Consider the following 24,496-nt stretch of genomic DNA (forward strand, 5'->3'; position numbering starts at 1 on the left):
GTAGCCGGATCTGGGGAAGTCAAGAGACACTGACACCAAGGTAGTGAATGAAGAGAGTTCAACTTTATTGAGGAAAGCACAGAGTATGTATGTGTCCTATATCTACTATCTAAATCTACAGGATGACGGGGAAAAGTGAGGCATGTTCTAAGGGTCTATGTAGAAAGGAAAGAAACAAGGTTAGTAAAGATTAGATGTTCTCTGCATGAACGAGCCACTAGCTGTTCCCGTGCCCGTCATGAGCCACTGCTGTCCTTAAAGAGAGACAGGGAGAGAGAGAAAGAGAAAGCGAGCGGTAAAGGAGACAAGAAGAGGGAGCGGATGACCTCGGGCGACCAGCTCGCGGTCAAACCGCCATGTCATGGCTGATAGGCAGAGACCTTGCATTGGGTGCCTGAAGACAGAAAGGCTCCAGTATCTAACACGCCCCTCTTTGATTCCAAAGGAATCACATATCAGTATATAGACCTTTCTCATACGCAGGCACCAAGGCAATATTAGCATGATTAATCACGGAGGTAGAAATGAGAGTTATGAAAGGAGACAGGAGTGACAATAAACAGGGTCCACAAACAAGAATCAACACAATAATCAGGAGTACGGGAAAACATATGTTTATGAGCCAAGATCCCCAAGGGCCGACAAGCTCAGTTAACCAACTGAACCAAGAATCATCGGCGGGTGGAGGCTCAGCAATAGCGGTCTTCATGTGCAAAATGATGTCAGTAATGCTGTTATAGTAACTAGAGATGTCAAAACAACACGTTTCATTAATGACCTTGCAGATGCCTCCCTCCTTTGCCAAGAGGAGATCTAGGGCTAGGCGGTTCTGCATGACAGCGGTACGGATCTTATTTACCTTATCATTGAGTAATGCCATGGCGTTGTCACTCCTATTGGCTAAATTAAGTACCTGCCATGCCAAACCATTAATTTTATTAAGGGCTGCAGTAGTTCCTCCTCCCAGGAACAAACTCCCACCCGCGTTCGTTCCAGGATTAGTCCATGGGTTGGCCAGTACATACCCACCATACCTATTAGGGGTGCCATTAATTACAGACCTTTTAGCTCTGTCAGATGTCAACTGCGAACGTATATATTTGACCAGAGATGGGATAGTTAATGCTGGGGTACAACATCCTTTCCAGGGAAATTGATGACGGGTATGACTAACAATCAAAGTGGGTAGGCTGGAGTATTCCATCTTACCGCATACCCACATGATAGCTGCAGATATGCCAGTGCCCAGGATCGCAGGGCAAAGAGACGGTGTGCCTGTTATATTATTTATTGTGCATCTGCCCAGTCCCGTGCCTAATGTCCATACCTCATTTATACACAGCGTGTGACCAAAAAATGGACAATCAGGCAAGCCTGCAGAACATAGACAGGTGCTACCTTTCACAGGTAATACTGCTAGGGTCATATTTCTGAAATGGGGGTAATACCATTTACTAATGCCAATGTCACAGTCTGTCCTGTGGTTTGGCCATGAACCACCAAACAAGGCCCATGCGGGGAGATTACCACTGGCAGCTGCTGCCTTAGATACATTTCATATAAACCGTACTCCCATATTGATCTGACAGTCGGATGAATTATGATTAAGTGCTACTGCCATAACATCATCTACCAGGACTGGTACCCAGGGTGTATGGAATGCTTGACAAACCAAACAGTCCTTCCCTGGCTCCACCTCTCCTACCGCTACCAGGGAGACCACACAAGCTAATTTACCATTACACTGTTGTTGATGACTCTGAAAGCCCACTATCCCCCATTTTGTACTTTTTGAGACTGAAAATAATGCCAATATTATAAAATGAATGGGGCCCATTATTCCTATAGTAAGGTTTTGCAAGAACCTTTCAGGAAAGGACCAAAGAGTCAGCAAAAGGATGTTAATAGGCAGAAAGGATATCTATCAAGTTATAATACCAATGCTAAAGTGTATTGACATACAGGGACAAGGAGTACTTCCTTGGCGTGTGGTGCAGCCAAGGGCCAGTCCCTCAGCATGAAATCATATAACAAATTTTGTACTATATGTGAATGTGTTTAGGTGCATTTTGCTTGTCGGACGCGTCAGCTACTGGTGATTTCTTCAGCCGGCTGGTGTGTATCCACTGTGCTGATCCCGATGTTAGCACAGCGGTTCGGGTCACTGCGATCACGGTTGTTGGGGGTCCATACGCAGCTTTACCAGCTTTCCAAGGGTTCAGTGATTTGACCAAAACAGTGTCACCTGGAATAAATGCATGAGTAGGCTTGTCTGCGGGAAGAGGGAGAGAGCAAGCGACATTACCATGCACACTGTTCAATTTCTCAGTCAACATTTGGGTGTAGTCCACCAAGATCACGTCCATGTCACCTGAATGAGAAACACCTGGGTTACATCTGACCCATGGGATGGTAAATGGTCTACCAAAAGTTACATCAAACGGTGACAATTTATTGGTGGCACTGGGCGTCAATCTGATCTCACATAACACCGCTGGCAGTAGATGTATCCACTTCTTTCTTGTTTCCATCATAGCCTTTGTTAACCTTTCCTTCAAGGTACGCTTCATTCTCTCAACAATGCCAGATGACTGAGGATGACAAGGGATGTGAAATTTCCAGTCAATAGTTAGGTAGGTGCATAGTTTCTGAGTTACCTTGGAAATGAAACAGGGTCCCTAACCTGAATCTATTACCCAAGGCACACAGTACCTCCGTATTATCTCCTTGGCTAGGATTTTAACCTAAGAACAAGGAAATGCCTCAGTCCACTTGGAAAACCTGTCTACAATCACCAGCAGGTACTTCAACTGACTACAAGGTGGCATGTGCGTAGTCTATCTGTAGATACTGAAAGGGATATTCAGGAGCCGGCAAGGCATCATGTTTGGTTTGTGTTTTACCCTGGAGGCTTCTAGCACAGGTTAAAACACAAGCCAAACATGATCTAACGGCAAATGTACAATTTTGCAAAAGGTGCGGTATCAGAATTCTGTCTTGTATGTGAGATTTGTTTATAGAGCTGGGAAATGTCAAAGTATATATATCCATACCATGCCTGTTCAAACACAGAAAATATGTGTAAATATAATAGATAAATGCATTTATTATAAGAATTTTAACAGAGTTCAGTACTTATATTTTGCATTTCTGATGAGAGAATCATTATCAAATAAAACCAAGAGGAACAGCTGGGAAAGAATCGTGAGGATCCCTCTTTTCTGTGCACACTGTTTGCACAGAGCAGTGCGAGCCACTGCAATCGAGACTGGTTCTCCTTCTCCAGAAAGTTGATTATTTCAATGATCAACAGCATATCATTTTCTAATTTAAGGCATATGTTTTGAACAGTTTGCATACTTTTAAGGCATGCACACTGGATTTGAAAATTAAGTGAACTGTCTTTGATGTAGTGTGAATGAGAAATAAAATGGATCATTAAGAATACATTGGTCAAGGAATGTGCACTGATGGAACCCACAGTCCCTCGCTCACCCTTGGCCAAAACGAGTCGAGGAAGAGCAAACCCATTCCTGGTTCGGTACGTCCACTTAACAGATACTTTAGTAGTTTTACTTTTTGGCTACTCTACCCACCTCTGTCTGTATTGCAGTTTGGGTTGTTTGTCTGTCTAAATGTTCGCTTAGCTACTATAGCTAGAGCTTTTCTAATTTTATGATGAACGGTCTGTCTGCTGTAGTTTTATATAGTTATGGAATGCATTGACGTTCCACCTGTTTTCTCATACAAGGCTTAATGTCACGCATAAGCGACTGCTTTTTATGCTATTTAGATTTTGCTGTTTTAAAGGTACAAGACAAGTAATATAAGTGATTAAACCAAATTTCATCACCATACCCGCCCTTTCTCGTCTGCCCACAATTGGTGACGTATTTCGATGTGGTACGTCCACGCTGCAGGTGCGTATAACGTTCCTAAGTGCGGGCAATTTGAGACGAACAGCTCTACTTAGCAGAGAAGAGTCGATCCACAGTAGCGCCCCTCTCTCTGCGTCTACCTCTGTTCACTCACTAGAGAGAATCTGCTAAATATAAACAATTTAATTTGATAATTTTGACCGTTAACACTTTGTGCGCTGTGTGAGCGAAAACAATGTATGTATTCTGTGCTTTCTAACTTTCACAGCAGTTGTCGGTTATGTGTTGATTCTGTCAGATGCCGTCACGGTTATAAAATCATTTTAGCGGTGCCGAGCCGCAGGTTGAATATTTGGAAGTGACTGTTGTTTAACACGTAAGCTAGTGTTAATGGGTGCGTTTCAGTCGCTGTCATACTCGTCCCGTTGTCTGAAACGGAAAAAAATATATGTAAAAGAATTATCAAAAAAAAGGACTTATTGCTTGAAGCAGTGAAACGAAAATGGGTTTTATGTTATGAGCAAATATTTTGGCCCTTAACTCAAAAGAGAGTTCCATTTGAGAGTTCCAAAGTCTAGAGTTTAAAAGTACCTTGTTAATGGCTATAAATGAACAGTTTAAATGCGTAAAAAGAGCAGCTGACCTGTTGCTTGCCATATGGGCTAGTTAGCTCACCTTCATGTGTACTGCTAACCTGACTGGTTACTTATCTTAGTTTGCCTTCTCCAACAGTCACCATTACGTGGGGTCAGATATTTGTTAGCTAATAAGTTACTTCCATATACCCACCAACACATTCTACAGGTCAACACATTCCTGCTGCCCCTTTTGTGTATGTGTCATGACTGTTTACTTAATGATGTTTAAGTTGTTTGTGACCTAATTATTAACCACTAATAAAATCAGTTTAAACCATTCATAAACTTTTTGTATTCAATGCAGTAAGATTTAGCCTTTTGAACTAATGGTTTAGGGATATGCATACCCAGCTGCATGCCTGTTGAAATTTGCCTGTAAAGGTGTGCTGCCATTCTGATTGCTTTCTTGCCTGTTTTCTGTCCTCCATGAGTGTTGGTCTGCATACTGACAGTCTTTCTGAACTGACTGCCATTCACATGTATAACTGTCTGCCTTCTGATCCTCAAGCCTGCCTGCTTACATGTTAGATTGCTGTCTGTCCACCAAACTGTAAAAATGATTTATGCTTTTGACTTCATATCGCCTTTTCAGAACAAAGTATTCCAGGAGAGTCCTAAGAAAACTTGGACCAGGACAAATGGAGAAAGCGTCTTTTTGGCAGGAAGATGTAAGGCCTTTGCACTACAATGTTAAAAAATCTTAGAATAACAATATTAATTTTAAATGATTCTTATTTATATAGCATATTCCTTATAGAACCCAAAATCTCAAGGTGCTTTACACTGAAATGAATGAACAGTATTCAGTAATAAAACATTGATCAAATAAAACAGTTAAAAGTCACAAAATATAAATATAGAAAATGAAATTAATTGAAACAGAATTTAAATTAAACCAGCTAAACAAGCTGAACAATTAGACCAAGCTAAACAAGGCACTCTTTAATCTGTATTAAACACCAATAGAGCTTGCACTCTAAATACTTTCTGGACTATTCCAAAGTATCGGAACGATGAAACATGAAACAGATGAAACATGTTTCATCAGCCTTGTTATTTTAAAAGATTAGGAAGTAATGTTAAAGGAATTAGTCTTATTTTCCTTATAATGTGCTAAAGTAGAATAAAATAATTTTGATTGTATTGTGCAATTAACAAAATACAACATGGACCAGAGCTCTATCAGAGATTCATCCATTAAATAGAGAATAAGAATAACAATCTATAAATTTAGACACAAGCTCTCTCAAAATAATTTGACCATGGATTTTAGTTCAGGCTGTTGATGTTTGAAGAATGACAAACGAACAACATTTCCTTATATATTTTTGTTGTTTCCATAGTAAAATTCCTTCACCTCCAAAAGTGCCACGGGCTTCTTCAGTATTTAAAAAGGTGAGTTTACAATGGCCAAATTTGTTATTTATCAGAAAATCGAATTGTTGCTAATAAGTGACATGTCAGCACAGTTGTTATGTTATCCTGATATTTAATGTCTTTTTATTCAACCTCCTCTATGGTTCTCAAAACAAGAGCAAGTCAAAAAGCACGAGACAAGACGAGAATAAACCTGTGAGGAATGACAGCAAAATACTCCTTGATAGAGCCAAACAAATCATCCCAGACTTGGACAAGCTGGATATTGCACCAATCTTGACCCATTTTGTGATGGATCTGACTCATGAGTATGCCATTTTTAAACCTTTTCTTCTTCTTTTTATCATTTTTATTTTTGGTATACATTTTAATGCATGAGATTTTGCTTTTATTCACATTCTTTTAGGCAGTGGAGATCTATCCGGAAAGCAATCCCTAGTCCAGTAAGTCATACTACATTGCTTAGACATCAACATATTTTAAATGGGATTCAAATTAATTGTAAATCAAACAACCAAAACCATTTTGGAGCCATTTTCAATGTTCGCCTTTCTATGTTATCTCTCCTTTCTTTCACAGGAGACAAAGGTCATGATCTCTCATATGAGTTCATTCATTGCGGACATTGTCACTGAAGTAACTGTGATGGGTCTTCTTTCATCTCTGGAAGAAATGTTAGATGTTGATGTAAGATCAGTGTTGCTTTCAGATTCCAAGAAGGAAACTGCAGATTTGCTGAATGCTTTCCGTACCAGATATTGTGAGATACATCATTCAGCTTCAGTCCACGTGAAGGAGGGGACAGCTCATATAGACTCTCTAAGCAGAGATGTTAGGACTGCAGTTATTGATACACATCACAGTTGCCTGGATGACCATGGGAGTTCCCAAATTTTGATGAAATTCCACTCTACTATGGAAGATACAAATTCAGAAGCAATGAGTGAGGTTCTGATAGGAGATACTGAGAGTTTGACATCGTTATCCTCAGATGTCCAAGACGATGGTACATCTAGACCTATAAGTACCATTCCTATAGCTGGCTCTCCGGTTTTGGATATGCTTCAGCGCTTTGATGATGAGATGGAGGAATTTGCTGAACTGTTGCAAGACATCAATCGCCGCATAAAAGGAAGGACGCAGTTTTTGTGCCGTCATTTAATAAATCCTGACCTTGAAGGGGTCTCATCTTGTGAGCTCTGTGGTATGGTCATGCAAATCTTCCTAGAGCAGGATGACTTGAAAGCATCACAGGCATCATCAGAGCTACGCATAGATAGTATGAACACCTCCTCTGACGTCATGGCAAGCCAAGTTATGGAGATGGTTGTCCCACCCTCTATGGGATGGATCTTTTCACATCCAGAATGAAATGTTACCACTCCAAAATCTATTTTTCTCTGTGTTTTGTCTGAAGGATTTTAAGGGGGCATTTTGGGGTCAAGTTGTAAGTAGCACTGCCTTTTCACAGATCTTTCAATAAGCTAATGCTTTTACCCATAAAGCATGTTTTCAAGCACTGTCATGTGTCTTCTGAGTCAAACATGATCTTTTGTAAACAAATTAACTTGGTTAATGATAAATGATAAATAAATGATTGACATTTCTCATAAGAGGCTCATTCCACAGAAGTAGTTCTAAGTGTGACAGAGTAATGTCCTGACACACAAAACCACTGCTGTGGAATCAGACCTCTTTTTAGAGGTTTTTCTTATACATCTAGACCTAGACCTTTATACTCCACCTGGGTCTTATAGGAGGACAATGCGGCACTGTATGCTGCACCATGGCAGGTATCCCCAGGGATAACCGACCGGTCATCCTCACCTACCATGACATCGGAATGAACCGTAAGACTCTGATACTGTGGCTTGTGGTACGTAGCTGATTGCTCTAAGGTCTAAAACATTTGTTGTGTTGTAATGACCCTGGCATGCATGTCTGAGGACAAAACTTGCTTCGACATTCTGTTCTATGATGAAGACATGCAGGAAATCATGCGACACTTTGCCGTGTGTCAGGTCAACGCTCCTGGGCAACATGACGGTGCCAGCATCTTCCCTCCTGGTTGAGCGTGAGTGCACCATATGCCACAATGTTCTTTCAGGGGCTGAAAGATATTCCAAGGTTAAATCTAATCTAAAATGTGACCTTCAGCTACCCCATACAATTTTTCAAGAATGTATATTTATCAGAACCTACTCCATAGCCCTCCGTCTGCCCTCAGACCACTCCTTGCTGGTACAATGATCAAACAAGGATTACTCCTTAGTGAAATTCTTGCTTCGTAACAAAGTGTTGATATCTGCAGCATAATCCTGATCATTACACTGAGCAAGCTAGCTAGCCATCCAGCACTTGTTACTACAGTTGTACCCACTATGCAGACCCACACACTAGACCAGTAGGTCTCGAGTCCAGTTCTAGGGTTCCCTTGCACTGAATTAGTGTGGAGTTTTAGCGCTAATGCCAACCATTAAAAAGTGCAATAAGAAGCAGGGAGTACCTAGCCCGGCTCTCTGCTTGGCGATCTTTTGACCTCTTGAACCCGCCCTGCTGTGCCGGTTGTCCCACCTGGCTGTGCTGGGCGAGCCAGCTGCTGAAGGTGTCATTGAGGTTGGCAGCTGTGCTGGCCCCGCCCCCCGCCCCACCCCCACTGCCAAACAGGCTCTTGCTGCCATCACACCCTGTGCACTGCCGATTGCAGATCTCCATTTTCTGGAAGCAAGATTTCACACTGCAGCGAGAGAGAGAGAGAAAGAGAGACACGGGCGGGGGGCAAGTTACAGTACTACCATTTGGATTTGTAAATTAAGATGGTGTTCCTTAATTTTTTTTAAAAACTGTGACATGTAGATTGGAAGGCCTGGAACAACTCACTGGGCACTTTGAGGGAACTGGAGGAGGTGGCTCATGGTGACAAACGGGTGCTTCAGGGCCTTCATCGGCGTGATCCGTTTGTCAGCGTCCAGCGTGAGCATCTTGTTCAGCAGGTCGATGAACTCCCGCCGGTCTGCCTTCTCCGCCGAGACGTCTGCGCCTTCCAGACTGGTCGTATTGACCTGCGCGAGAGACCCAGGGGTGAGTCATATTAAACACCAGCAGAGGGCACCGATCCACCTAAGACGCAGCAAGTTCTGCAGCAAGTTACTATGCATTGCTCTGCCTTTCGTAGACGCCGTTCTCCAGAGCGATTCATGTGCGTTCCTCATTATAACGGCACGAACGCTCGACCTTTGAGCTAGCACCTTGCTCAACCTGCTCTACAACGTGAGCCGTGGAAGCTGTTTCTCACGTTCTTCAAATTCACATCACAACAGTAAAGCAATGCGTACAGTTATGTGCACAAAAGCCAAAATAACCTGCATCATGTCGTCAAGACAGGTGAAAATGTACTTCCGTGTCTCTTTGGACTTGATGCCATGCTCTGCCTCATGCTCTGAAGGCGTCTGGAGAAAGGAAAGAAAAAAAAAATCAACCATTCAGCTCCACCATAAAGTTACATGACATCATTAAGTTACATCCCTTATGAAACAAACACATGGTATTTGGCATTTAAAGACTGGCAAACCTTGAGTCTCCACAGGGGGCAGCTGGAGTCAGGGCTCCTGTGGAAATAATAGTTGCTCTTGGTCCCTGCGCTCAGCAGGTACTCTGCTGGTAGGCCCTGCGTCTGGGAGATGTAACGGATCTGCAGAGACACCACACGGCAAGAGGATTACGACTTTATTTTGTGTTCATCCTTCCATTTTCAAAATGCATGTATAAAAAAAAGAAAAAGAAAAGAAAAACAGGCCATAGAAACTCTTATTATTTATATTATTCCTAAAAATAAGCTAGCCAAAGCAGTAGCTAAAAGCTCAAACCATACATTCACTCTCTTCCTTGCTAGCCATTATGGACTCCCTAACAAACTGCATAGTTAGAAGAACGGCCATTTCCATTAGCAACACTACGCCACTCTTTTCACAAACAAGATTTACGTCTTCATCACACAGTGAGAAAAGTGTGAAAAGAAAGTGAAAGAACCGACCCCAAATCAGCGAAATTCTACAGAGCTCCGTGAATCCAAGCCCAAGATGCGTGAAAAAGACTAGGCACAGCTCAAAGGCCCGTGTGCTTACCTGATCATATTCAGAGGCTCCCGGATACAGGGGGGAGCCCAGAAACAGCTCGGCGATGACACAGCCCAGCGACCACATATCCACGACCTCGCAGAAAGGGAGACCCAGGATGATCTCAGGTGACCTAGACCAAAAACACAGATATCGCCATCATGAAATCAGTCTCGGCTGATTCCGTAGTTTGTGGTGATTCAGCGGCAATTGCTTTAACACAAACGGTGCTGAATTCATTCATGAAAATGTAAAAGGTTTAAATAGTATTTTGTTGATGAGTCCAGGTTTTTTTTCCCCCCTACACACCACTTTACATTACACACCCACTATTCTAACATGGAACTATATGCAAAAATGCACTGACACTACAATGATGTTCTGTTTTCCATTAAGTAAATACAGAGTATCAATGCAGTTAAACACTGTTACTCAGTAAACAACACGGTTAATTAACGGTATAGCTACAATGCAACAGCAGTTTTGTACAGACATGACCAATACTAATATTACCAAAGCCTGCAACTCGGAGCATCCTAACTAATCTCAGACATTGAAGAGGGTTCATCAGGTATTTTGCTAAATAACAGCACTCACATGAATCACTAAAATTAAACCACTTATAAATCAAATATGAATCAGTCGTGCTCCAGTTAACTGTAATGCTTATCACGATTTTAATGTGTAGCAGGGTCATCGCAACTGCCAAAATGTGCAGCTCTACTCTAAAGCACACTCGAGTGCAACAAGTGCACACTTATTTCTAACACGCCTCAGCACGTGTCCCTCACCGGTAGTATCTGGTCTGCAGGTAGCTGGAGCACACGGCCTCGGAGACGTGGCTAGCCGAGCCGAAGTCGATGACTTTGACCCTGTACGGCTGCCTGACGGGGTCCACCAGCATGATGTTTTCAGGCTTGAGGTCGGTGTGGATCAGGCCCAGGCTCTTCAGCTTCATGAGCGCCGTGGCGACCTGCTGCAGCACGGGCCGGACGCACTTCAACAGAAGCGGGCTGAACATGCTGTCCTTCAGGAAGTCGTAGAGGCTCTGCCCCAGCATCTCGAACACCAGGCACATGTGCTTCTTGTGCTGGAAGCACTCATACGCACGCACGAAGTTGAACTCGTCTGCGTTCTCCCTGCTCAGCCGTCTCAGGATGCTCACCTGAGGAGGAGCAAATGAGGAAAGACAGATTTAATTTTTCTGCACTTTTTTTTTTAATACACATCCAAACAGGTATGGCTTATGCAATTGTAGCTAAGCCTTCTTTTTATAGTAAGCTTCAAGCTGTCGATGTGTTATCTGAACTAGTTCCTACTGATGCTTTGAAAATTAGAACTAGTGTGCTGATACCAAACACAAGTGTTTTTGTGCTACCCTGGCTGTATACAGATTCCACAGAGTGAGTTAGCACATCTGATACCAACAAACAGAATCGGGGCTACAGCTGATTCCATATCAAAAGCTCTAAAAAAGCAGGCAAAACTTTCCCACCTCGATCTGACCCTGTCGAGCAAAGAATGGATGGTTTTTCAGGATCTTGATGGCAACCATTTCATTGGTGTCCTTCTTGGAGCATTTGGCCACATGGCCAAAACTTCCACAACCAAGGAAGTGCAGCACCTCGTAGCTGTTGGAGGCAGAGCAGAGGATCTCATTCTGCACCAGCTGGTATTTACAATCACCTATCGATTTACTGCTATCTGCGGTACAACCGGAGTACGCAATGGACTGGGTGGAAGAGGTGGTTGTTCCGCTCCTGGCCACGCGCTTGGACAACGAAGGGGTGTAGAGATCCTCCAGGATCTGTACGCTGTCGCTGCTGTGTTCCCCTTCTCTCTTCCTCTTCAGGCTGCATCGCTTCTGACGGGCGTCTTCTCCCCGCTGGCTGGACGACGACGCAGCCTTGTCTGAGGCTCCAGAGGGGGAAAAGACCAGGGCAGGTAAGCCATCGGTTGAACTGAACCCTGGATCCGAGGGCCAGGGCGTCCCCGGCCGAATCCGAGGACCAGGACTCCGCAGGTAGTAATTGCTCTCGAATTTTACTTTCTTGGCGATCCCACTGGAGGAATCTGAAGGGGAAGAGAATATTCCTTTAGGGAAAGATGAAAACAGGGCCACTAACCAAAGGAATGCTATGCAGATCTAGTTAGGGGCTATATTCAAAATTAAAACTAAAACAGCAGATTTAAAAAAAAACAACAACAACAACAAAACACGATCTATGATTTAGCTAACGCTAGCTAGCTAACGCTAACGCTAACCGCTAGTTAACTTCATAACTTACCCTCAGTGTTGATTATTTTCCCACCTTTAACCTTACGGAAAGAAGGCTCAAGAAAACCGAACGGATATAATTCATGATCATCCATGTTGTTCTGTGGTTCTTAATTTAAAGAATTGAAATTATTAGCACGCTATATCGACCGGAGTGAGAAGATTTCCACCAAATATCAATTCGCTACTCTACGGACTCTTCGTTCCATGGCAACAAGGTGACATGGACAGGTGTAACGTCATAAAATGGAATTTCAAGTGCACGTATTGAACCTCGCCAGTAGACAAGATAAAAGCTCACATTTATTTTACTCTTTGTCCAGACATAATCAAAACTAGTGTCTGCTTGTCCGCCTGCTGCACCTACGGGCCCAAACTGGCAGACTCATATAAATCACTTGATAGCATCGAATATTAAGTACTACATTTATCAACATAACATTTCTTAGGACTAATACATGTACCTGCTTACCGATTTCAGCCGTCTACATGCATCCGTTCTCCAGAATCCCACGCTAAATATTTCGTGCTTTTCTGGTAAATTTCCACAACAATCGTGCCTGTCATTTTAAATGGCATTTTAAAACATGCTTCCAGTATAAGATAACTTCAGATTTTGTCAAAGAAAATTCAATTACATAAAAAGTGGGGTGGGTGACTATTATTTACTTCATATGTTTCCTGGGCAAGTGGCGTGAAAGGCAGCTGTTTCAACAAATGGAGGAGGTGTAGATGAAAACGTAGACCCTTCACTTGTCTTATTTAGTTCTCCTTTTAACCGTTTAAAGGTCCGCGTGCTGTCAATCAGCTTCCCATTTATTATAAGAATGATTTGAACGCCAATACTTTTGGACATCATGGAAAGGAAGAGGCTTATTTGAGCTGAAGTTTATGTGGAGTTGTTTGGGAGCTTCTAGCATGGACTAGCTACAATGTATAAAGTATACTATTTCTTTACAGTATTATGGTATAGATTCTGTGGATTCCATATATACATTAAATGTAAAATGTTGCCCAGTTATGTCAGAAATAGCAAACAAAAACCACAGGCTCCAAGTTACTGAAAGAGAAGTATTAAATGAGGTCCTGGTAGAGCATACGTGCAGGTTTGTCAGACATGTTCATGAGCAGTTTAACTGAAGCAAAATCCTCATCACACACCCAAGGAGTCAAAGCCTGCAAAATCCCCAAGTAGCAAGACTGCATCCAGGTAGCACTTGCTGATGGAAAGCAAAAAATAGTGCTGTATCCTGCTCTGTGCCTCATCCACTGTACCAGTCTCTTAGTATTGGACTTAGTGTGGTTAATCAATCTTTGACTGTGCTGATTACATTTATGTCATTTAGCTGACACTTTTATTCAAAGCGACAATTATGACTGAGTACGATTTGAGCAATTGAGGGTTAAGGGTTTTGCGCGGGGGCCCAACAGTGGCAACGTGGCAGTGAACCAGCAATCTTCCGAGAACAAGTCAAGTACCTTAACCGTTGAACTACCACTGCCTGTGTTTATATATTGTACTATTTAAAGATTTTGCAGTTACTTGGATTTTGTCAATATAGCAACATGCCCTCAGTCCAGCAGAACAGGAAATCTGAAACCTGATAAATTACCTGTTTCAATTTTTGTTTTCTATTTTAAACACACACAATCCCAAAAAGATTTCTCTGTAGTAATACAGTTCACTACTATAGTTATAGAATTAGCTCCAATTACCCCACAATATCCCTTTAAATTAAGCCAAAATTCAAAGTCTGAGGTGAAGATCCTATAAAGGTTACATAAGAGCTTGATGTTACATGTGTTTTGAACAAATACTGCCACTAAGTGCCAAAGAACTATTTTTTATAGTTACACCTCCCATGGAATTCAAAATACAACAATCAACTTGTTAAACACATTAATCACACATTGCATTTGAGATACATTTAATACAGTTTGTTAGTCTGTTTGTAAAAAACACTATTTTTTTTTAAAAATGAAGGCATTAAAACAAACAATAAGCCCAGAAACTACAATAATCAAGTTCAATAATCGAGCTGATGTTCAATGTCCGAATCCCTCATGTCTCTCCGTGTTCCTCTTCCTCTCACAGGTAAGGATACAGGCTTTCCTCTGGCCGAGCGAGTAGGCCACGGGCCAATGGTAGGGCTGGTCAGGGAGCTGGTGACGAAGGGAGCTGCTTCCTGATCTATCGTGGGATGACATCACAGACTGCTGGACCTGTAGGAGGAGCCAAAAAAAAAAAAGGGCACCAAGATATCGATAGGTATGTCAATATTCCCAGGCCCCAGCTAAACTACTGCCCAACATTGGAAACCTATTATAGCGTGTAATTATTATGAACCTATTATAGCGTCTAGATTCCACTATTACTGCCTCGTAGTAGCAGGGCTCTGCTGTACTATAAATGTGTTTCTGTCTTCTACTAAAAGTCTCTTTTGGCAGTGTAATTTATTTTGGTCAAATGGCTGCATGACCGTTTTCAAAACAAATTTATAGAGGTGTTGGTGAGGTGATCCTTCCTGAGTTCCCCGGCCAGCAGAGCATGAATGACCTGAGTGGGCGAGCAGCTCTGCACCATGGCACCGAGCGCAAGGTCCTTGTCCTCCCTGATGAAGAGGTTGCTTTCGCCCGCCTTGTGCGGCAGCATGCAGGCAACCAACTCCGCCTTGGCGTCCATGGCCCTCCACAGGTCGGTGGACATGTGCGCCAGTGTTGTCATGGAAGCACGCGACACCATGGAGCTCAGATTCTTCAACTGAGACAGTGGACATGGGGCTCAGGTGTTCAGGCACTCCATGGGGATGTGCCTGTTTAAACACGCCGATCGGACTCATCCGATATGTGGCAGATTTACTTGGTGTGTCAGAGAAGGAAAAGCATCAGTTTGTACTACCTACCATGTTTAAGGACAAGATATTCCTCGCTAGAACATTCCAAATTGACTCTTCATCAGGTTAGAACCATTTTGGTCACAAAACAGAGCAATTCCAGCTCGGACAGCAAAATGCGAAGATCCTTTTTGGGCCATTGTTTATATGATTTGATTAGAGAATCTTTTGTCGCTGAGAGGGCCCCTCTGGACCACAGTCAGGCACACATCGTGGAGCTTGGGAAGCAGGATGTCGGTGTGGTTCTGGGCCAGAGACTGCACCAGAGTCAAGCTCCCCTTCTTCTTCTCCCTAAAACAGCGTTAGAACACGGTGTACATACCTGGTGTTATGATATCGGTAATGCTAAACAGGTTTCATTAATAAAATCAACTTTTAAAAACACAGAAACAAATGTATTCGCTGTCAGGGTGACCCTCACTAATTTTTATATTTATTTTTCCAAAGCATGCCATTTGTGTATTTTTAGGTATGCGCTGTAATTATAGCTCTTTGCCACCTGCCTGAAGTGGGGCCGCTCTTCTCTGACAGCAGCCTGTGGGCCGCGGATCCTTCACTCTCTCTGGGGCTCATCCAGTGGTGGGAAATGGCTCACAGAGGAAGCATCTGCCTCAGAGTGGGAGCTACTCTGGCTTTTCCTCAGGGGATCAAATCAAAAATCAAAATCAAAAGTTATTTATATAGCGCTTTTTAGAACAGATGTCACAAAGCACCTTTACAAATGTCCAAGTCCAAGCCACCAGTGAGCAAGCCAAGGCTGACAGTGGCAAGAAAAAACCCCACTAGAGCATGAGGAAGAAACCTTGAGAGGAACTAAAACTAAACGGTGGGCCCATCCTCCTCTGGCCGACAACAGTCACCACAATAATAACAATTACCGAGAAAAATATAATTATAAAATGAAAAAACAAGTAAAGTGTCTTGGTACAGGTAAAGAACCTGCACCTTTCGATCTAAGCAGACATGGTGGTTTATAATGAACTAAGAGTTCTCTAAGGAACTGTGGGGCAAGACCATTCAATGCTTTGTAGGTAATTAGAAGTATTTTATAATCAATATGAAATTTTATTGGGAGCCAATGTAAAGTATCTTAGATAGCCGTGATGGATTCAGATTTTGTCGTTCTAATGAGCACTCTGCCTGCTGCATTTTGAACTAGCTGGAGCTTGTTTAACCACTTAGTAGTACAGCCTAATAGTAGGGCATTACAATAGTCCAATCTTGAAGTAATAAATGCATGGACTAGCTTTTCTGCATCATGTGAGGAGAGCATGTTTCTAATATTAGAAATGTTCCTAAGGTGGAGAAAGGCCTTCCTAGAAATATTATTTACATGAGCTTCGAACGAGAGACTGGGATCCATGATACCGCCAAGATCTTTATCTGTGAGGGAAGATGTGACTGTGATTTCATTGAGGTTCTTTGAGTAATTAGAGGATCTAGCTGTCTCTGTGTCTAATAGAAGCACCTCTGTTTTGTCAGGATTAAGTGAGAGAAAGTTTCTCAACATCCTTTATGCATTCGGTTCTGATTCAGATATGCGCTTAGCTGCTGAACTACAGCTTTTTCTAGGATCTTGGAAATAAATGGTAGGTTTGAGATCGGTCTGTAGTTTGACAGCTGACATGGGTTGAGGTTAGATTTTTTGAGAAGTGGTCTGATTACTGCAAATTTGAATGATTTAGTAACGTAGCCAATATTTAAGGATTAGTTTATTAAATTTAGTAAAGGTTCAATTACTTCAGGTAGAATTTCTTTAAGAAAGTGTGTGGGCAGTGAATCTAGTAAGCACTGGAGGACTTTGAGCGCAACATCAGATATGCAATTTCTGGCTCTTGGATAGGTGTAAAAGATTCAAAAGTCATTTTTGGCTTGGTTGTTCTTGGTTGTACCTAAGTAGTTGCCCGATGTCATATTAATGCTCTTAACGTTATCTCTAATGTGCTTTATTTTCTCATTGTAGAAATTCATGAACTCTTTACTACTATGGTGGTGATGTAATCTGAGCATTGGTGTCAATCTTATTCTTAGTTAGATGGGCAATTGTACTAAAAAGAAATCTAGGATTATTTTTTTCTTTTTCTATTAGGTTTGAGAGATAAGCTGTTCGAGCGGTAATAAGTGCTTTTCTAAACTTGAGAAGGTTCTCCTTCCATGCAAGCCGGAAGACTACAAGCTTAGTGTGGCGCCATTTACGTTCAATTTTTTATTTAAAATGTGAGTGTTTTGATTTAAATTGCAAATGTGGTCATTATACCAAGGTACCAATTTTTTGTCCCTAATTTTTTTATTCTTAAGTGGGGCAACATCATTAAGTGTGCAGCAGAATACTGATTCTAAGCATTCAGTTATTTGATGAAGTTCTGTGGCGTTTGAGGGCATCCTAGTCACAAATAGTATGTCTGGGAGACTGCCAATGTCATGTTATGGCCCCACCCCCTCCTCAAACGTCTTGGTTTGTGTGTTCATCCGTGTTGCCATGTCCTCTCGTGTTGTCCACCTGTTCTGCATTATGTGTAATCGTCTTTAATGTATATACATCCCCTGTGTCGTAGTGTGTTTGTTGATGTTTAAGGTGTACAGAGCATGTGGGTTGTTTTATGTATCATTCGTGTGAATAACTATCTTAGAAAACCCATGCTTGCCTAAAACCTTAACACTACCTGCAACATCCGGCGCCCTGGCACCTGCTATACAGCTAACTGTTGCTGCTGGTCTCCCTAAAGGCCTGCTAATTTCACGTGTCGCAAAATAAAGTCCCCTATAACCAGAGCACTTCTAGCGCTTGAGTCTTCTCCGTCAGACTAGCAATTCAACTACACTTCTCACAGATAAAACTATCGCTAACGACGAAGAATAAACATGTTGCAAAAAGCAAAATGTTAACGTTACTTACGTTTCTGGTAGTTCCTTAGATGTAGTTTGTGATGATAAAGTAGTTTTCGATGGAAGTTGCCACCATACCTGGTATGGTATTAATCCACAAACTAGCACATCAAATCGAATTATTTGGCCAGTACAGGGTTATGCAATATTCCCTCAACTCAGAAAAATGCAACAGCTTGAATTCCTTAACTGATTAATAATTTAAAAAAATATTTCCTGACTATTAAAATATAGTTTACCCATTAGAAAGATTAAACATCCAGTGTGTGTATCCTGGCATGTTAATGTAAATGGAAGCTCCGACTGGAATACGTTTAAGCGGTCTCGGGCGCCATCTGGTGGCGACTTGGAGTCTTTATCACGCTCTCATTTCTTTTATATGGCGGGACAAGTGTTTTGTTATCCTACCTAAAGAGCAGTCCTACCTAGATTTAATGCACTTATGTACATTAGTATTAGTCCAGGCTTCTGGTGTTTATTTTGGATGTATATATTATAATTAGGCTACTGTGGACATTTTCTATTTTGTAAAGCTACAGCACCTGTACTTCACACACGTGTAATAATCGGATCTAGAAAGTTGCCAGCCCTATTAAAATATTAGGTTTATAGTATAATAGTTGAATTAAACAGACAAAGCATTAATCACAATCATTTGCATGATGATTAATCTTGAACCAAAAATCTCACCGGGTGCTGTAGTTCTCTTTCCAGACACACACCCAATAAAACTGTGCTTGATCATTTCTTGTTGATAGCCACTGATTATAGGATCAATAGAATAGTACAACCAAATAACCTTTAATGTTTTGCTTTACTGTAATACAATTTAGAATTGCGATGTTACCCTTTTAAGAAGAACTGAACACACTGTGATAAGAGCAGAGTATATATGTGTCCTAAATCTACAGGATGACGGGGAAAAGTGAGGCATGTTCTAAGGGTCTATGTAGAAAGGAAAGAAACAAGGTTAGTAAAGATTAGATGTTCTCTGCATGAACGAGCCACTAGCTGTTCCCGTGCCCGTCATGAGCCACTGCTGTCCTTAAAGAGAGACAGGGAGAGAGAGAAACAGAAAGGGAGCGGTAAAGGAGACAAGAAGAGGGAGCGGATGACCTCGGGCGACCAGCTCGCGGTCAAACCGCCATGTCATGGCTGATAGGCAGAGACCTTGCGTTGGGTGCCTGAAGACAGAAAGGCTCCAGTATCTAACACGCCCCTCTTTGATTCCAAAGGAATCACATATCAGTATATAGACCTTTCTCATACGCAGGCACCAAGGCAACATTAGCATGATTAATCACGGAGGTAGAAATGAGAGTTATGAAAGAAGACAGGAGTGACAATAAACAGGGTCCACAAACAAGAATCAACACAATAATCAGGAGTACGGGAAAACATATGTTTATGAGCCAAGATCCCCAAGGGCCGACAAGCTCAGTTAACCAACTGAACCAAGAATCATCGGCGGGTGGAGGCTCAGCAATAGCGGTCTTCATGTGCAAAATGATGTCAGTAATGCTGTTATAGTAACTAGGGATGTCAAAGCAACACGTTTCATTAATGACCTTGCAGATGCCTCCCTCCTTTGCCAAGAGGAGATCTAGGGCTAGGCGGTTCTGCATGACAGCGGTACGGATCTTATTTACCTTATCATTGAGTAATGCCATGGCGTTTTCACTCCTATTGGCTAAATTAAGTACCCGCCATGCCAAACCATTAATTTTATTAAGGGCTGCAGTAGTTCCTCCTCCCAGGAACAAACTCCCACCCGCGTTCATTCCAGGATTAGTCCATGGGTTGGCCAGTACATACCCACCATACCTATTAGGGGTGCCATTAATTACAGACCTTTTAGCTCTGTCAGATGTCAACTGCAAACATGTATATATGACCAGAGATGGGATAGTTAATGCTGGGGTACAACATCCTTTCCAGGGAAATTGATGACGGGTATGACTAACAATCAAAGTGGGTAGGCTGGAGTATTCCATCCTACCGCATACCCACATGATAGCTGCAGATATGCCAGTGCCCAGGATCGCAGGGCAAAGAGACGGTGTGCCTGTTATATTATTTATTGTGCATCTGCCCAGTCCCGTGCCTAATGTCCATACCTCATTTATACACAGCGTGTGACCAAAAAATGGACAATCAGGCAAGCCTGCAGAACATAGACAGGTGCTACCTTTCACAGGTAATACTGCTAGGGTCATATTTCTGAAATGGGGGTAATACCATTTACAACTGCCAATGTCACAGTCTGTCCTGTGGTTTGGCCATGAACGACCAAACAAGGCCCATGCGGGGAGATTACCACTGGCAGCTGCTGCCTTAGATACATTTCGTATAAACCGTACTCCCATATTGATCTGACAGTCGGATGAATTATGATTAAGTGCTGCTGCCATAACATCATCTACCAGGACTGGTACCCAGGGTGTATGGAATGCTTGACAAACCAAACAGTCCTTCCCTGGCTCCACCTCTCCTACCGCTACCAGGGAGACCACACAAGCTAATTTACCATTACACTGTTGTTGATGACTCTGAAAGCCCACTATCCCCCATTTTGTACTTTTTGAGACTGAAAATAATGCCAATATAATCAAATGAATGGGGCCCATTATTCCTATAGTAAGGTTTTGCAAGAACCTTTCAGGAAAGGACCAAAGAGTCAGCAAAAGGATGTTAATAGGCAGAAAGGATATCTATCAAGTTATAATACCAATGCTAAAGTGTATTGACATACAGGGCCAAGGAGTACTTCCTTGGTGTGTGGTGCAGCCAAGGGCCAGTCCCTCAGCATGAAATCATATAACAAATTTTGTACTATATGTGAATGTGTTTAGGTGCATTTTGCTTGTCGGACGCGTCAGCTACTGGTGATTTCTTCAGCCGGCTGGTGTGTATCCACTGTGCTGATCCCGATGTTAGCACAGCGGTTCGGGTCACTGCGATCACGGTTGTTGGGGGTCCATACGCAGCTTTACCAGCTTTCCAAGGGTTCAGTGATTTGACCAAAACAGTGTCACCTAGAATAAATGCATGAGTAGGCTTGTCTGCGGGAAGAGGGAGAGAGCAAGCGACATTACCATGCACACTGTTCAATTTCTCAATCAACATTTGGGTGTAGTCCACCAAGATCACGTCCATGTCACCTGAATGAGAAACACCTGGGTTACATCTGACCCATGGAATGGTAAATGGTCTACCAAAAGTTACATCAAACGGTGACAATTTATTGGTGGCACTGGGCGTCATTCTGATCTCACATAACACCGCTGGCAGTAGATGTATCCGCTTCTTTCCTGTTTCCATCATAGCCTTTGTTAACCTTTCTTTCAAGGTATGTTTCATTCTCTCAACAATGCCAGATGACTGAGGATGATAAGGGATGTGAAATTTCCAGTCAATAGTTAGGTAGGTGCATAGTTTCTGAGTTACCTTGGAAATGAAACAGGGTCCCTAACCTGAATCTATTACCCAAGGCACACAGTACCTCCGTATTATCTCCTTGGCTAGGATTTTAACCTAAGAACAAGGAAATGCCTCAGTCCACTTGGAAAACCTGTCTACAATCACCAGCAGGTACTTCAACTGACTACAAGGTGGCATGTGCGTAGTCTATCTGTAGATACTGAAAGGGATATTCAGGAGCCGGCAAGGCATCATGTTTGGTTTGTGTTTTACCCTGGAGGCTTCTAGCACAGGTTAAAACACAAGCCAAACATGATCTAATGGCAAATGTACAATTTTGCAAAAGGTGCGGTATCAGAATTCTGTCTTGTATGTGAGATTTGTTTATAGATCTGGGAAATGTCAAAGTATATATATCCATACCATGCCTGTTCAAACACAGAAAATATGTGTAAATATAATAGATAAATGCATTTATTATAAGAATTTTAACAGAGTTCAGTACTTAGATTTTGCATTTCTGATGAGAGAATCATTATCAAATAAAACCAAGACGAACAGCTGGGAAAGAATCGTGAGGATCCCTGTTTTCTGTGCACACTGTTTGCACAGAGCAGTGCGAGCCACTGCAATCGAGACTGGTTCTCCTTCTCCAGAAAGTTGATTATTTCAATGATCAGCAGCATATCATTTTCTAATTTAAGGCATATGTTTTGAACAGTTTGCATACTTTTAAGGCATGCACACTGGATTTGAAAATTAAGTGAACTGGCTTTGATGTAGTGTGAATGAGAAATAAAATGGATCATTAAGAATACATTGGTCAAGGAATGTGCACTGATGGAACCCACAGTCCCTCGCTCACCCTTGGCCAAAACGAGTCGAGGAAGAGCAAACCCATTCCTGGTTCGGTACGTCCACTTAACAGATAATTTAGTGGTTTTACTTTTTGGCTACTCTACCCACCTCTGTCTGTATTGCAGTTTGGGTTGTTTGTCTGTCTAAATGTCCGCTTAGCTACTATAGCTGGAGCTTTTCTAATTTTATGATAAACGGTCTGTCTGCTGTAGTTTTATATAGTTATGGAATGCATTGACGTTCCACCTGTTTTCTCATACAAGGCTTTATGTCAAGCATAAGCGACTGCTTTTCATGCTATTTAGATTTTGCTATTTTAAAGGTACAAGACAAGTAATATAAGTGATTAAACCAAATTTCATCACCATACCCGCCCTTTCTCGTCTGCCCACAATTGGTGACGTATTTCGATGTGGTACGTCCACGCTGCAGGTGCGTATAACGTTCCTAAGTGCGGGCAGTTTGAGACGAACAGCTCTACTTAGCAGAGAAGAGTCGATCCACAGTAGCGCCCCTCTCTCTGCGTCTACCTCTGTTCACTCACTAGAGAGAATCTGCTAAATATAAACAATTGAATTTGATAATTTTGACCATTAACACTTTGTGCGCTGTGTGAGTGAAAACAATGTATTCTGTGCTTTCTAACTTTCACAGCAGTTGTCGGTTATGTGTTGATTTTGTCAGATGCCGTCACGGTTATAAAATCATTTTAGCGGTGCCGAGCCGCAGGTTGAATATTTGGAAATGACGTGGATAACACGTAAGCTACGTAACACGTAACACGTAAGCTGTTAATGGGTGCGTTTCAGTCCCTGTCATTTTCGTCCCGTTGTGGAAACCAATATATGTAAAAGAATTACCAAAAAAAAGGACTTATTGCTTGAAGCAGTGAAGCGGAGATGGGTTTTATGTTATGAGCAAATTTTTTGGCCCTTAACTCAAAAGAGAGTTCCATTTTTTGATGATAATTTATTGTAACACCATGAAAGGTAGCAGCGACCCTTTTGGTCAGCTGCAACATATAAAATCAAGACATAACCTGTGCATACATATGGGTGTGCTTTCTGTGCCTTCTTGTTATGAGTAAAGTAACCTAAATAGTAAAGAAAACAGGGCTCTCAGCAGACATTAGTGTTTTCTGGAAATTTGCTTGCTACCTTACAGCTTGTTTTCTTAGAAAGAAACATTTGACGGTGGAGTATCAGTTTTTGAAATATGGGTTACCTCTTGAAAAGTAGAGTTTTAAAGTACCTTGTTAATGGCTATAAATGAACAGTTTAAATGCATAAAAAGAGCAGCTGACGTGTTGCTTGCCATATGGGCTAGTTAGCTCACCTTCATATGTACCGCTAACCTGACTGGTTACTTATCTTAGTTTGCCTTCTCCAACAGTCACCATTACGTGGGGTCAGATATTTGTTAGCTAATAAGTTACTTCCATATACCCACCAACACATTCTACAGGTCGACACATTCCTGCTGCCCCTTTTGTGTATGTGTCATGACTGTTTACTTAATGATGTTTAAGTTGTTTGTGACCTAATTATTAACCACTAATAAAATCAGTTTAAACCATTCATAAACTTTTTGTATTCAATGCAGTAAGATTTAGCCTTTGGAACTAATGGTTTAGGGATATGCATACCCAGCTGCTTGCCTGTTGAAATTTGCCTGTAAAGGTGTGCTGCCATTCTGATTGCTTTCTTGCCTGTTTTCTGTCCTCCATGAGTGTTGGTCTGCATACTGACAGTCTTTCTGAACTGACTGCCATTCACATGTATAACTGTCTGCCTTCTGATCCTCAAGCCTGCCTGCTTACATGTTAGATTGCTGTCTGTCCACCAAACTGTAAAAATGATTTATGCTTTTGACTTCATATCGCCTTTTCAGAACAAAGTATTCCAGGAGAGTCCTAAGAAAACTTGGACCAGGACAAATGGAGAAACAGAAGCGTCTTTTTGGCAGGAAGATGTAAGGCCTTTGCACTACAATGTTAAAAAATCTTAGAATAACAATATTAATTTAAAATTATTCTTATTTATATAGCATATTCCTTATAGAACCCAAAATCTCAAGGTGCTTTACACTGCAATGAACGAACAGTATTCAGTAATAAAACATTGATCAAATAAAACAGTTAAAAGTCACAAAA

General features: G+C 41.9%; 2 protein-coding genes across 2 annotated transcripts in view; both read right to left on the reverse strand.

Annotated features, from left to right (window-relative positions):
* Positions 1-8,091: 8,091 nt before the first annotated feature.
* On the reverse strand, positions 8,092-14,993 carry LOC145659212 (homeodomain-interacting protein kinase 1-like). The gene is made up of 9 exons (XM_081720357.1): positions 14,876-14,993; positions 11,504-11,919; positions 10,800-11,173; positions 10,018-10,141; positions 9,465-9,584; positions 9,256-9,342; positions 8,774-8,955; positions 8,400-8,630; positions 8,092-8,131 (listed from the first exon to the last, which is right to left on the reverse strand). The coding sequence occupies exons 1-9, from the start codon at positions 14,991-14,993 to the stop codon at positions 8,092-8,094; spliced, it is 1,692 nt and encodes a 563-aa protein (XP_081576483.1).
* Positions 14,994-15,323: 330 nt separating this feature from the next.
* LOC145659213 (homeodomain-interacting protein kinase 2-like) overlaps positions 15,324-24,496 on the reverse strand; it is a 92,708-nt gene continuing 83,535 nt past the window's right edge. Inside the window, exon 11 of the mRNA XM_081720358.1 lies at positions 15,324-15,471. Coding sequence (XP_081576484.1) covers positions 15,324-15,471 — 148 coding nt within the window. The remainder of the gene's footprint in view (positions 15,472-24,496) is intronic.

Source organism: Electrophorus electricus, chromosome 9 (genome assembly GCF_041902795.1).
Source record: "Electrophorus electricus isolate QZ-2024a chromosome 9, ASM4190279v1, whole genome shotgun sequence".
NCBI lineage: Eukaryota > Metazoa > Chordata > Actinopteri > Gymnotiformes > Gymnotidae > Electrophorus > Electrophorus electricus.